We start from the raw sequence: 16,412 nt of genomic DNA, 5'->3' as shown, positions 1-16,412 counted from the left end.
GAAGCAGAATCCCCACAACATACCTTTCAACTGCCCAGATTTCTGCAAAATGTCCAGAGTTTACTCTCATATGTTTGGCCTTTCCCTCATAAAATAAGATCTTGTCTGGTAAATCATTGTGATGATCTAAGGATTGAAGTCACTAAATAGTGACATACATTTCAGTTGCGTAACTTATATCCTTCAAAAACTGTATGCTAACAGAAATTGATTTATACTAGCAGCTTTCTACGTCTATAAGAGTAATTTTACATGTTTTTTTTTTTACCGTCCCCAATAAAGTTTAAGTTTAGCTGAGTGGGTGTGAGAGTTGCGTAGCTATGCATAGCATAGGTTAAACATTAGAAGGAGCTAAATAGAACTATACAGCCAAAATAGTCAAAGTAAAATATCATAGTGGTTAGAGCTGTCGCTTAGCATGTAGTTATTTACAGTTCAAGCCCCAATGCAGGCCATAAATATTTTTGTGAAAACAGCACTTAAAGTATATTTTAATAGAAATAGGTAGTGAATTATATATATTTGTTAACCAGGTTAGTGTAGCAGGTCCAAATGTGAGGTGTCAGTGTAGTACAGATGTAGAACTCCCATGTAAACACAAGTGTCCCACACAGTATTGCCACAAAAGAATGTAATGTAATGAAAGCACATAAAATATAATAATAATAATAATAATAATAATAATAATAATAATAATAATAATGAATAATAATGATACTAATGATAATAATGATAGTTCATAAAGTGAAAGCTGAACAACATTAAATTGTGCTCAGCTGTGCTTAGCTGGAGTAAGCATTGCTTAAATCTGTATGCTTAGAAATAATTACCATAGCTAAGTGGATTTGCGCACTGGTAAGCAATGCTTAGCATCTACCCCTTTAAGCAAATCGTATCTTTGCTAAGCAGGTTTGCCCATCACTAAGCATAGCTCAGCATATTCATAACTGTTCAATCACAGCAAAGGGTGGGAAATCAGCCTTATTTAAACCTCGCAGGTGGGAATAAAGCTCATAACCAGTTGTAGCTCATACAAACAAGAAAAATGCTCAGTGTAAATGCTGGCAAAATGCAAAGAACAATCCACCAACAAAAAATCCAAAACCAGCAAAGTCGCAGCCCTCTCTCGCAAGGTAAAAACTTTTAATAGCACATTCAAAAACTCAAAGCTTTCAGGTATAACTCCCTTCTACACACTGGCTGGCTTTGTTTATTTTTGTTGGTAACCAGTTGTAGCTCCCCACTGCAGTCACTATGGCTGGTGTTGGTGAAGGTGTGCACATTTGGGTGCAGTGCTGGGGCATTCAGGAGTCCAGGCTCATGGTTGGACTCCAAGTAAAAAAAACATGAAGGGAGAATGCTGCAGGACCAGTAGCAGGGCTCCCAATACAAAGTGGAGGCCTGGGACCATCTCATACGCAATCTCACCAGTGCCACTGGCATCCTTTGGACTGGTGAGCAGGTCTGGCACCATTTTGCTGACCTGAAGCATGGGAAGAAGGAGCTCTTGGACTAGTGGATCCAAGATGCCCAGATGGGGAATGTCCCAGATGTAGATAAGTGTCAGCATCAATAAGTGTTTTCCAAAGTCCAGCCTGTATATGTGATGGATAGGTATGCATACATGTTTCTCTATGTCCTGCACAGCTGCAGATGAGAGGGCTACGAACTTGGATGCCCACGCCAGCAGGCTGCTCAGGCTGTATCATGAGGCTGGTGAGTAAAAATCTAGCTTTTAGTATTCAGGGCAAATAAATAGAAAGGAGTAGAATGTCACCTGTCAGTATTTAAAAATGGGTATGGTTTGTACTTAATAAATGGGACATTAGTAGAGTAATAGTGATGTATAGGGTATATATCAATAAAAGTGTCAGTACCTGTCAATAAAGGTCAAAACCCCGGACTGGTTGTGTTTACTTTGGTATGTGTTGTTATGAATCGAAATGTGTACAGTTTCTGCGCAGCAATTATAGCTTTGAAAGCAGTAAATAATCAAGGCTCATCTGACAAAGATTGTGGAGTTGTCAAACATATAGTTACGATATGAAATGTTCCATGTACCAAGATCTGATACCTGAATAGTAATGTTATGTTAACCAATGTTTTCCATACTGTGCTATGTCAAAGTATGAATACACAGTATAAGAACTATCTACCATGTATGAATGTCAGAATTACAATGTCAGATTATACAACCCAGAGAGTATTAGGCAGAAAACAGTCAAACAAATGACAGCAGTTTCTCAATAGCTCATTTTGATGAAATACAGACTTCATTCTATTTTATGCACAAACAGTCACAGTTCGAATCCCGGGAGTGGTAGTAAGCTGTATGCGTATTTTCACCCAGGAATATGTGAATAAATGTAGAAACAGTCAGGTAGTGTTAACAGAAATTTCATGCACAGGTCTGCCAGGTAAGAAATGGTATATCTTAGCTGTAAGAACGCTATACTTATACACTGCATACAACACCCACTGTCCAACCCCAAGGCTGCAAATAACAGGAAGATAAGTACATACGCCAAGTAATCTCCTCCAAGCAATGTCCCTCAAGTGTCGCACTGTCACAGCTAGTGGTCAATGCCACCCACACTCAGGGTGACTGATAAAAATCAAGGCATATATGGCAGTAGCACGCATACACACACACACACACACACACACACACACACACACACACACACACACACACACACACACACACACACACACACACACACAGTATGATTGCACATATGTAACTCTGACAATGTGAATATGTGTAGAAACAGTCAGGTAGTGTTAACAGAAATTTCCTCCACAGGTTTGCCAGGTAAGAAAATGTATAAATTAGCTGTAAGAAGGCTATACTTATACACTGTATACAAACATACCACTGCCCAACCCAAGACCATAGGTTGATGTAAAGTGAGGTAATATCCAGACAGTAATGATTATAGCAATGAAAGTTGTGAGCAATTGAAGCCTATACAGTTGTTAATTGACATCTCTCTCTCTCTCTCTCCCCCACTCTGTCTGCACCAATAATCTAAACACATAAATCAATGGGTATATTTTTCACCAAACCTACTGTTGGGACATGTGTCCTATTATTCTACACATATTTAAATGTTTGACTATTAATGCTCCCTGTTCAAATACTATCATTGTTGGCCTGTTTCTATCAATATAACCTGCATGCCATTATAATGCCCCCTGTGGTTCCATATATGCATGTGTTCTGTATGCAATGGAACTGTTACAAATCAGTTGTTTTGGGTTAACGGGCATACCTATGCATGCTGTTATAACTAATCCTGGAATGCTTTTTTCATGACTAGCCAACATATTTTATAAAACTGCAACACCATAGCACATCTGGGAAGGCCGATCCCAGTGGATCTGCCTGTTTTACCTCAACTGGCCATGCCACTGGTCCCCAACATGTCTGGGACTCAACCCAGGACCTCATCATCTGCTGGTCCTGCACCCCCTTTTCAGTGGAACCACCTCAGGGGATGGGGCCGTCCCCCATGGGAGCAGGCCCAGACAGGACAATGTCACTCGAAGTCAGGTCCAAGGATTGGTGTGTAGCGAGCTTCAAAAGGAGTTCGGAGATCTGCTATGCCAGCTATAGGGCAGCATGGCACATCTTCAGGATCAGCCTGCCCCTCCTGCTCAGGTCCAAGGATTGGTGTGTAGCGAGCTTCGAAAGGAGTTTGGAGATCTGCTATGCCAGCTATAGGGCAGCATGGCACATCTTCAGGGTCAGCCTGCCCCTCCTGCTCAGCCCCCAGCACAGCCGCTTTTGTGGTCATGAAGGTGCAGTGGTGACTGCCCATGGGTGGGGACCTCAGTCCCACTCTATCCATTTTGAGGCTCGTGGGTGTACGATTCCCAACCACCCTCCCTGTCCAAGGTGTTTACCCCCACATATGTCATATTGTTGCTATTTGCTATCTTGCCTGTCTTCCTACCCAACCTACCTCCCCAAATATACCTACTATCCTTCCCACAAAAAATGTTGCCCCATACATAGCTGTCCATTTTGCACACATATCCACTGGACACATGTAATCTTGTCTAACTGGCTTAACAACACATTACTATTGTCTCCACCCCTCTCTCAGGGGGTTGAGTTTCCAAATTCACATCCAAATTCTGTACAAATGTGCAGCTGTTGCTGAACCAGAAATGGACAGCTATGGACCTTCCCTACACCCACCCTGCACATCCCTAGCTATCTTTAATATTGTTTTCCCCTCTGCATGACACCTTTTTCACCACTTTCCTATCACCCCTTTTTCTTTTCTGTGTGTGGTGAAACATATTTATGGAAATGTAGATACATACTATACACACACATATATATATATATATATGTGTGTGTGTGTGTGTGTGTGTGTGTGTATATATATACATATATAAATATATATGACATGCAGTGCAGCCATACCACAGAACCATAACCTCTCAACCTCTTAGTGCAGGACTAATGTACAATGGCCATAGAAAGGGTGGGAAGTGTGCCACATATAGGGACATAATCAGAATATTGTTATCATGACTTAACAGTTATACAGCAACAGGGTGTGTATCAACAGAACCTTCAGAAGGATATGAGGATGGGAACTGACATGTATGTCATTATTCATTGACATAAATCCTTGGATCATAACAGTGATTACCCAGACAAATACAAATAAACTGTGGAACAGAACCAAAGTATGGGCCAAACACATGGACATTCTGCAAACAGCCTGGCAGTGGAGAGGTATGCTCAGAACCCTTTAGCGCAATGAATCTGGAACAAGCCAGACAAAGTGGGGGGTCAAAGGCATGATAATAGAGACATATCCAAATTAAGCTGAGAAAGTTGTTGTACTAACACTGTTACTGCTAACATATATTGACGGAAATATCACAAGTCTAGGACTCAAGCACTCCTTATTATGTAGTGACCCCAATCCTCACATCATCCTACTGATGTGTCAGGAATACACAACAGTGATAGGGACCAGACCAAAGGTATTGGCCACAAAACTGTACATTCTACGAATATATGGACATAACAGAACAGTAAGGAAACTGCACTGAGCTTCCAAGCACTGTCCACACACCACGCAGACTGGCATAATACTACCCAAGTCCAGCCCTGGAGCTCTACACATGCATTTGCAAAGATAGCATGCACTACAGGGATATTAGTATCTACTGATAGCATTCCCCAGAGTCCCCAACCAGAGCAGCATGCACAGTCAGATAGAAATGGTCCATGCCACTCACATGTACCCCCCACCTTACACAACCCAAACAACATATACACACTCTACTTCTACACAGCCCTGACAGTCTGTTAACAATGGCTAGAGATACACTGACACAAGAAAATAACATCAGAGGTGAGGTACCCCACAGCTGTCCTTGAGTGCAAACTGGAGACATCCACCAAGGCTCGAGTACTAAAACATGCAATCACATTTTACATGGAAAAGCCATGTTAAAAGTAAATTTTTTATAGTAAAATGTGTGGTAAAGTATTTCTGTCACCATGTTAGTGTAGCTGTTGTACAATGGAAGTGTGAGTGCATATAACATTTGAAACCAGCCATGTATACACAAGTGTCCCATACAGTATAGTCACACCCCTTGCTACTGAAATGACAGCACATATAGGCATGTTATGTAAAGGAAATCATATACACTTGCCCAGCAATAAAATAAACAGGCCTTGAAACCAGGAACCTGCACACAATAGTTACAGCACTTGACTACTAAGCCATCTGAGCTGCAGGATGTTTTGATGTTTCTTCACACATATCATGCAGTGCAGTCAGTTTACCATAGGAAATGAACACTGTGGAAACAGTAGTGATTCAAATGATGCATATATATATATATATATATATATATATATATATATATATATATATATATACATATACAAAGAGACAGAGAGAAATACATTAGTTGTCAATAACTTGCAGTGCTTTCACATCCCAGAACACCTCAGTACAAGTCTGGACAAAGCCAGATGAAGTGGGGGAGAAGTCTATGGACATAGAAACACATGGGTAATGATACAAAGGCACCCATGGCACTGACATCTGCTGCTCCCTTACACAGTACAACTAAGAAGTACACAGTATGCTGGTACAACATCAGGATAGGTGATGCACAATGGCCAGACATACACCGAACCTTCAGCAATATAACTGAAATGACTGAAGATAGTATAATGAAAAACAACCAGCCACTAATCCACACAAATATTTTAATGTGTTTTGCCTTCAAATATTACATTACAAAACATACTTGCCTTAAATACAAGAAGCAATTAACACTTACTTATGTATTCAGGTACACAGCTTCTAATTACACTCCTCAGTTAACCCCTAGGGGATAAAGTATCAAATGTTACAATGTAAATCGATGCTTTAAATAACAATGGTTTGGTTATAAGTGTTCTATCAAACTGAGAAACAGACCCTTTCCATAAAAGTATCCTGTAACCCACTACCATCCCCATGGTGAAATGTATGAAAATTTACAGCTATAGACCCATTGTCCTTCTAATTAATAGTATCACTCACATGTTCTAACAGCCTAATATTAAAACATGTCTTACTATTCTGCACACCAACCATTTGCCTGTACAGGGTTCACATGTTGTCCAGCCTTTGCACTCATATGTATGGCCACTAACCCAAAAAAATGTCTGAGATTCCACAACAACACTGGGATGATAGCCGGAATGACAGCAGTAAATAATGATAGACCATACCTATCAACCTCTTACTGCATGACATCTGGACAAAGCCTGGTATATAAGTGGAGGACAGAGGCCCAAATACAGGGCCATATTTGAAATATTGCTGTTATACACTGAGAAAGTTGCTGGTGTTACAGGGTTAGTTGCAACATATCTCTTCGGAGGGATATGAAGTCAGAAACACAAATGGATGTTGCCATTTGCTGATAGCAACTCCACCCCCCTATACTGCAACATCCTGTCTGAACTTTTAAATCTGCCCGATAATTAGGGACGCCATCTTTCTTACCCTGTGTTCTTACCTGGCTGCTGTGCACTCTGCGTCGGGCTCCTGACCTTCTATACATTCTAGTGAACTAGTACATCCCTGTACTTAATAACCTGCATAATCCCTCCTGGAAGCATTGAAAACTTGACTGAACTTGGATTCCACCTACCAGTCTCAGTGAAAACAACCCTTCTAAGACTGATAAATCTAGTGAACTAGTACATCCCTGTACTGAATAACCTGCATAATCCCTCCTGGAAGCATTGGAAACTTGACTGAACTTGGATTCCACCTACCAGTCTCAGTGAAAACAACCCTTCTAAGACTGATAAATCTAGTGAACTAGTACATCCCTGTACTGAATAACCTGCATAATCCCTCCTGGAAGCATTGGAAACTTGACTGAACTTGGATTCCACCTATCAGTCTCAGTGAAAACAACCCTTCTAAGACTGATAAAGTATGTGTATATCCAGCTACCTGTACTTTATACCACTATTTAAGATTTAATGGTTCTGTCTCGCTAGGCCAGCTTCCCACCCAGAATAGCCAGCAGCCAACTTGCCCCTATTTTTCCCTTCTTGTTCTCTTTAGCTAACCCTTTATCCAGCCTATTCTCTCTCTCTGTGATACTTCCTTACTCACTATCTCTTCAGCCTGTTACCCTGAATGAGAACACTTAGCTGTAGCTAAGCGACCATCTTCTAGGTGGCACTCTATCTTTAGCTTTCTGCATTTCTATCTGTACACCAACTTCATTACCTTACTGCCCCAACCCTGCTTCTACGTTTTTACTTTCACTGACTTATTCTATCACCTCTCCCACCCAAATCCCAGGGTACCTTTACCACACTGTAACTCTTTACTTCCCTACTTTTCTCTCTCTAGCCTCATTACATACTTCCACATACTTACCCTCTGACATACTTGCTTACATTTCCTGCTCTACACATTGTCTTCCTCGACAGCTCTCTCTCTTGTCTCTATTATTTAGCTGTTCTACCTCCTATATTCTCCGTTAACCTCTGCTCTTTTCCTCTCTCCTCTATACCTACTTGCACCCTAAATGCTCCTTACCTCTGACTAACGTGCTACCGTGCTTGCAACTCCCCACCTACATCTTTACATCAGTGCTCTTCCCTCCATACTTCTCCTATGAGTATAATCTCTGTGCTCCTCCCTATATTGCAATCATCCCTTATCTAACCTTTCTCTCCTCTCTCGCGACTTCTGCCCTGTCCCCACATTTGTAGTTTACTCCACCCCCCTATACTGCAACATCCTGTCTGAACTTTTAAATCTGCCCCATAATTAGGGACGCCATCTTTCTTACCCTGTGTTCTTACCTGGCTGCTGTGCACTCTGCGTCGGGCTCCTGACCTTCTATACATGTAAGCATTGTTTTTGTTCTATGGGACCTGTTAATAGGTGCTCATCCAGCAAAGAAAATCTGCTTTTGCCTAAGCATGTATGCTAAACATGAAGGATTTGTATATGTTTTAATGTGACCATATTTATCGCTGATCAAACACTCTACTACCTTAGCATCTGCATGTGTGGATTGTGTGTGCTACTAGTTTGAGGTTTACTTAGCCAGTACATTTTTTGTTTATGCTCTAAAACTGGTTATGTGCAAAACGCAGTGTGTTTAATTCACCACTCTTGTTGCCACTACTTACGCTAATATAGCGACTCAGCATGTGTGAATACTATTAAGGTTTGTTGAATCTATTGCATTCTAATCTGATTCTAGTACTGTTTCCCTTCGCTTCTCGTTTTTCACACACTCTCTGCTGGGTTAAATACCTGTTCCTGAGTAGCGCTCTCACACTAGACGCTAATAAACATACAACGCTGTTAATAGCGCTCTCGCACTAGACGCTAACAAACATACAATGCTGATAAGTTTGGATCGCAAACAAATGTTAGATATTGGTAAACCAAGTCATGCTTGTCCATAGTGCCGTTTTAGAGTTTAATTGAACAATCTACTGAAGAGCACTATACAAATAAATGATATAATACCTATTTACATTATTTGCTTTATCGCTAATAGCCCAGAAAGCTGGTAACTCTCTGACACAAACAGCGCCTCAGACTTGTTTTGTATAATCAAATATTGCATTGCATATAGATACATGTGCTAGCCTTTACATTTCTAACAACTACATTTGAACGAGCCTATTGCTTATGAGTTCCTAACACTGCTCATATGTAGCTGGGGTATACATGCTCATTTACATGCACTACGCGTTGTGCACGTGGAACGCATCTAGGGACATAAAAATCACATATGCCTAGTGCTACTAATTACACACTTTCTACAGATGAAACTGTTTCTACCATTGTTTATTCTTTATCTCTGCATTTTGCATAACTGTTGAGTCACAAATGTACCTGTTTTTGTAATGTACTTACTAAGTGATTTGAACAGTGTTGATTTTTACTGATGTATTGTTGCATATCTAACTAATTTGTGCCTGAAAAACCTTCTCTGCTTTCTTATCCCTGTTTTAATGTTTGGCTCACTACCTTCTCTCTCTTCCTACTTTCTTTAGTCTAGTGAACTAGTACATCCCTGTACTGAATAACCTGCATAATCCCTCCTGGAAGCATTGGAAACTTGACTGAACTTGGATTCCACCTACCAGTCTCAGTGAAAACAACCCTTCTAAGACTGATAAAGTACGTGTATATCCAGCTACCTGTACTTTATACCACTATTTAAGATTTAATGGTTCTGTCTCGCTAGGCCAGCTTCCCACCCAGAATAGCCAGCAGCCAACTTGCCCCTATTTTTCCCTTCATGTTCTCTTTAGCTAACCCTTTATCCAGCCTATTCTCTCTCTCTGTGATACTTCCTTACTCACTTTCTCCTCAGCCTGTTACCCTGAATGAGAACACTTAACTGTAGCTAAGCGACCATCCTCTAGGCGGCGCTCTATCTTTAGCTTTCTGCATTTCTATCCGTACACCAACTTCATTACCTTACTGCCCCAACCCTGCTTCTACGTTTTTACTTTCACTGACTTATTCTATCACCTCTCCCACCCAAATCCCAGGTTACCTTTACCACACTCTAACTCTTTACTTCCCTACTTTTCTCTCTCTAGCCTCATTACATACTTCCACATACTTACCCACTGACATACTTGCTTACATTTCCTGCTCTACACATTGTCTTCCTCAACAGCTCTCTCTCTTGTCTCTACCCACTCCGTTCGCCCTGCGGGCTCACTCCGCTCCCTTACCCTGCCCCCAATTCCCACCCGCCCTCAGTGGTCCTACCTTTATACCACTAGTAGACACACCCTATCCTTTCCATACCAATCAGACATCTAATATCACAAACCAACCCAAATCTCTCCTTGAACACCACACCCACTAATTATCTAAACCTCCTCCCCCTATCTACTCTCTTTTACAACTTCCTCTCAACATACCTCAAACTACATCTTAACTCTTTCCTAACCTCTATTCACACAAAAATGGGTATATCAATCACCCCTCCACAGCTTAAACAGCTTTTCTGCTTATCACTTATATCTTCTCTTATAATTACTTACATCCTAACCTCTTATGAATACCCACTGAACTCTTCTTATTCATTCCCCTCTAAGTACACCAGTACATATACATCACCTCTCTCCCCTTCCCTCTCCAACCTTACCACACAACCCAACTATCTACATGCCAAATACCATAGACTAGCCCACTTCAAGTTAAGTAAACCTAAACCCAGGAAAATATCTGACATCTTTTACTTACTCCATCAATCAAAATACCTTAAACTCCTCCACCTTTTGTTAGATGGAGACATTCATCCTAATCCAGGCCGACAACATAATAAAACAAAAACACACAAAGTACTAGATAAAACTACATCTCTCTCACTTTCCATACCCAACAATTCTCTCTCTATTGCCCATCTCAATATATGAAGTATTTGTAACAAAATTAGTCAAATCCATGCCCTCCTTGAAACCCATCAATTTGATATGTTAGGCTTAACTGAAACATGGCTAAAGCCACCAATCAAAGACAATGAAATCAGCCCACCTGGTTATAATATCATTAGACATGATCGCGCTACCAAAAAAGGGGGAGGAGTAGCAATTCTCTACAAAACACAACTCCAAATTAGTACTTTAAATCTGACTTTTAACCTTGACAATAATGCTGAAATAATTAGCTCCAAACTCCAAGTCAATAAGACTAAAGCCATAAATATCATATGTGCATATCTCCCTCCTTGAAACAATATCAACACTCTCGAACATATCCTCAATTTTCTCTCTACCAACCTCCCTCAAGAAACACTAGTCTTAGGTGATTTTAACATCAATTGGTACTCCTGTAACAGTACTAACCCCACCTCCCATATAAACCTATATGGCTTTAAACAACTCATTAGTAGTCCTACAAGAACTAATAAAACCAACAATAAGGAAACCATCTTAGATTGGATTCTTACTAATACTCCCCAACAAACCTATCAATTAGGCACCCTTCCAGATGTTCTAAGTGACCACTCACTAACTTATATCATTAGGCACAAATCAAACCTAGCCTTACCTACCACCTACAAAACACTACGATCAAAAAAACAATTCAACTCTGATCAATTTCTTGCTGAACTAAGACAATGTAATTGGTCCCGACTAAAATACCTTCCACTTAATGATGCTGTTGAATACTTTAATTCTACATTCCTATCCATACTAGATCACCATGCCCCAAGTCACACTATTAGAACCAAAGCTAAAACAGCACCCTGGCTAACCAACAATACTAAGCAAAAAATCATTCTCAGAAATAAATCCTGGGATAAATGGCGTTCCACTAAGAACCTAACTGACCACCATAACTTCAGAGAGCTTAGAAATAGTACAAAAAAGCCATCCTGGCAGATAAAAAGAACTATTACTTTCAACTACAACAAACCACCAAAAAAGAACCCCAAAAATTTTGGGCTAGTATTAATAATCTTCTATCCCCAGGCCAGTCATTCACACCAAATCCCCAGGAATCTAATCCAAACAATCCTACACAAATAGCTAATGACTTCAACTCTTTCTTCACCAATACTATCCAAACTCTAGCAAATCACCTACCTCCTGACACCTCTAAATTACCCACACCTACTTTACATACTTCTCTTCCCCTTTACCTTCAACCTGTATCTACCTCATTTATCTCATCCCTACTCCTTAAACTTAAACCCACCACACCCTCTGCAGACAAACTTCCTGCAGAATTTCTGCAGATAGGAGCTAAAGCCATTGCCTATCCCATCTCAATCCTGATAAATAGATCTATAAAGGAAGGAATTTTCCCTTCCATTTGGAAGATATCTCACATCATCCCACTACACAAAGGGGGCAATTCTAATGACTTCTCTAATTTTCGTCCCATGGCATTGCTATCACCTATAGCCAATATCATGGAAAAATGTATCCATAAACAACTCCTTAACCACCTTCTCCATAACAACCTACTTGCTAACAGTCAACATGGATTTAGACCTTCTCACAGTACCACTACTGCATTACTCTCCTTTACTAATGCTATCAACCATAACCGTAACAACACTAATCTATCATCTTCTATCTTCACAGATCTTTCAAAAGCTTTCGACATGGTTAATCATAAACTTCTTCTGCATATACTAAAATCTCTTTCAATTCATCCTTCTTCCTTATCCTGGTTTACATCTTACCTAGAAAACCGTCAGCAGGCAGTACTTTGGAAAAACTCATTATCTAATCTCCTTCCTATCTCTTTAGGTGTACCTCAAGGGTCTATCCTTGGCCCGCTCCTATTTTCTATATTTATTAACGACCTCCAGTCAGCTATTCCAAACACTACTTGCATACAATATGCAGACGATTCCACTATAATCTGCACTGCTTCCTCTCAGACTGAACTCCTGTCACTTACCCAAAAATCTTTTTCCACCGTTGAACACTGGTTCTCTGACCGTTGCCTACTCCTCAACCCCAAGAAAACAAAGTTGCTATTGTTCTCACCTACCCACAAATCAACCTTTCTTAACTTCTTTATTACTTATTCTGGTAACACTCTGATTTCTCCTGATTCTACTACAAAACTACTAGGAATAACTATTGACAACAGTCTCAATTTTGATTCTCATATAAACAACACAATAAGAGTAATAAACAAAAAGATTGGTTCCCTTTATAGAATCAAACCATTCCTTACACCTGAAGCTCGGACCACCTTAGCTAGTTCTCACCTTATCTCTACCCTTCTATATGCTTCCCCTATTTATACCAATCTCTCTAAAAATAACCTCACTGGTAAAATAGAAACAAAAAACAAAACCAATAAACAGGAGAGCGAAGCGAGTCCAAAAGAACCTCCGGAAGCAAAAAAATAATGTTAACGTATTTTATTAAGAACGTTTTCGCTTCTGTGCAACAGAAGCTTCTTCAGACAGAAAAAAGAAGCGCCAAAGCCACTATTTAAATACTAAAATTTAACTGACATGATGTCATTTCCTTAACAACCAAAGTGGTAGCTAAAACCACTATTTAACAAAAGAATATGTATACATCAACATAAAAAACATATATAAAGACCAGCTTTTAACAAAATAGAATACACATCTAAGATCTAAGATAGCTTTTGTATTATATGGGATCATACTTGTTTATTCAAGATTTCTTAACAGTATGCACTTCCTAACATGCCTTTAAAAGGCGTTTTACTGTTAGCTAGTTTTTATTTTTAATAGACTGTTTTATAAAATTATACCACTACCTTTGGGTACTGAAGTGGTTTACATAATAATTTCTTAATATGTTTTTAAATGGATTTTTTATGTTGATGTATACATATTCTTTTGTTAAATAGTGGTTTTAGCTACCACTTTGGTTGTTAAGGAAATGACATCATGTCAGTTAAATTTTAGTATTTAAATAGTGGCTTTGGCGCTTCTTTTTTCTGTCTGAAGAAGCTTCTGTTGCACAGAAGCGAAAACGTTCTTAATAAAATATGTTAACATTATTTTTTTGCTTCCGGAGGTTCTTTTGGACTCGCTTCGCTCTCCTGTTTATTAAAAATAACCTCAAGAAACTTGCTACATCTTACCATAATATTGTTCGATTTGCCACAGGATCCCTCTTCAGAACTCATCACTGTCATAACCTAAAACAACTAGGCTGGCTTGAACTTCCTAACAGGCTCATTTATCAACAGCTCTTAACTGCTCACAAAATTTTATATCAGCCTTCTAAAACACCAATTCTCTCTAACCTCATTACACCTTATAATAACTTGAAACACCTACGCTCTTCAAACAAACTACTGGTTAATATTACCAAACCCAATAACTCTGCAGGTGACAGCCTTTTTTCTAACTCTGTTGGAAAAATGTGGAACAAACTTCCATCTGATATCTCATCTTTGTCTAGTCTTCCACTCTTTAAAAGACAGCTGAAAACACATCTCAATAAACACTGGCTTTGTTCCTGTAACAACCCAGATTAACCTTCCTTTTTCCTTTCTTCCTTAATTCCTCCTCACACAACATCCTATAGACATATGTAAAAAAATATATATATATATATTTTTAAAATATTTTAATTATTTTCTTTTTCACCTTTTTCCATATTATTTACTTATATTTTTAGAATTTGTATAGCAAATATCTACTAAACTTTGCTTATGTAATTTCCTGCTATGACTATGCCTGTCTGCATGTGTATCTCATGTTCTGACTCAATGTGTTTATAATTTTTACCTTGTATTGCCTGTTTCTGTGAATTACTTGTAATACCGTTGGAGCTTTTCTCCCCGGGCCTCCACTGAAAATGGACATATATCCAGCTGGATTAGCCCGGTCAACAAATGTAAAATAAAATAAAAATAAAATAAAATATGCCACTGATTTGCCAAGGACAACACCTGTCTGGGGAACAGACAAAACATAACAGGCAAACGTCTGGCCATTATGGGGATAGCCCTACAGTTTAGAGCTATGCAGACAAATACCTTTGTCAGACTGAAATTCATAGAGAACTAGCATGTACACACAAACCCTGTAAACATAGCAGTATTCAAACTATATAACAGCAATACTCACATTCTCTCCCTAAGTCTGAAACCTTCTCCACCATTTAGATGGCCTGTCACCACAAGTCTTGTTGTAAGAGTGATTCCCACCTGCTGTCTGTAACACTCTGTAGCTCACGCACCTCCAGGATGGCTTCCTCACAGGCAAGGTAAAGGGACAATGCCCACGTGAAGTACTTAGTTATAGGAGTGTGTTGCCATGACATTGGCTATTGGAAGTACTACACAGCTGCTCTGCATGCAATTAGTTAGTGAGGAACACCAATTGGTGCAGAGGCATTCACCTGTTCAAGAGCATTACCTACAAAAGGCAAGCTGCCACCTATTCAGGCCATCTGTCTACCAGTACTTGACAGTGAGCATACAAAATGAACTTATCAACATATTGATATAACCCACTGCACTGTAAAAAAGAAAGGTATGTGAAACAAGTAAGCATGCAATGGAATGTAGTATGTTTTTTCTAATAATGGGAAATAGGAGTTTGAAAGAATTATGTCTCAACAAGACTTGCTGTAGTGATGTCCTGCTGCACAGCATCTATGGCCATAGCATCTGGCTGTCTCTGCTGTGACATAGAACACAGCGCAGGACCCTGACTCACCCCAGGAAAGGACAGCTCACATATGACAACCACTGGAGTGTCTGTCAAACACTACTGACTGTGCCACTGCTAGGCCAGCTACAGGGATATTGTACATATCCATATGCTAGCTGTGAATACGAGTATGATACACGTTTGTCATGCAAATCTAAGAGAACTATATAGAACATGTTCATATTAAAGTACTGTTGCAGAACTGTGTGTTAGACTGCATGTGATATAGTGAATCCATACCATTCAACTGTAAAGCGTTCTGCTGGACAATAAGCACAGTTGTGCCTGATATCTGTAGTCACTTAACATGTAATCGTGTTATGTCAGCCAAACCATTGGTGAGTCTGTGAGATATGACATTGTAATATAATAGCCTAGTTATGACTGTTGGGCATCATCCTTAGTTATCACTGTGATGTCAAAGCCTACTGTGCAATTAACTTAATTATGTATGTTGCAGCTATATTAATGTAGTGTCAGTATTGATGTGCCTTTGCCACCCATGTATGTGTGCCATTGTCCAGACGTCCTGCTATAACATGTCGAGAGGCACATCTATGTATGCGTATATTCAGCTGGAATGCATAAAACAAATAACATGGGTTGCAAGCAGTCAGGTAAATAGGTTGTGCATGTTCTACATGCATGCAATATCAGTTTCAGTGCATACAACAGACATTATTGTATACAGCTAC

The 16,412-nt window shown here is 39.6% G+C and overlaps 1 protein-coding gene across 1 annotated transcript in view; it reads left to right on the top strand.

Moving 5' to 3' along the window:
* LOC122802209 (olfactory receptor 52E8-like) overlaps positions 1-4,618 on the top strand; it is a 64,199-nt gene extending 59,581 nt beyond the window's left edge. Inside the window, exon 2 of the mRNA XM_044071871.1 lies at positions 4,558-4,618. Coding sequence (XP_043927806.1) covers positions 4,558-4,618 — 61 coding nt within the window. The remainder of the gene's footprint in view (positions 1-4,557) is intronic.
* The last annotated feature ends 11,794 nt before the right edge of the window (positions 4,619-16,412 follow it).

Source organism: Protopterus annectens, chromosome 5.part0, assembly GCF_019279795.1.
Source record: "Protopterus annectens isolate FY-2018-M chromosome 5.part0, PAN1.0, whole genome shotgun sequence".
Lineage (NCBI taxonomy): Eukaryota > Metazoa > Chordata > Ceratodontiformes > Protopteridae > Protopterus > Protopterus annectens.
The sequence above is the reverse complement of the archived record's forward strand: the minus strand, read 5'-3'. Positions and strand labels throughout refer to the sequence as shown.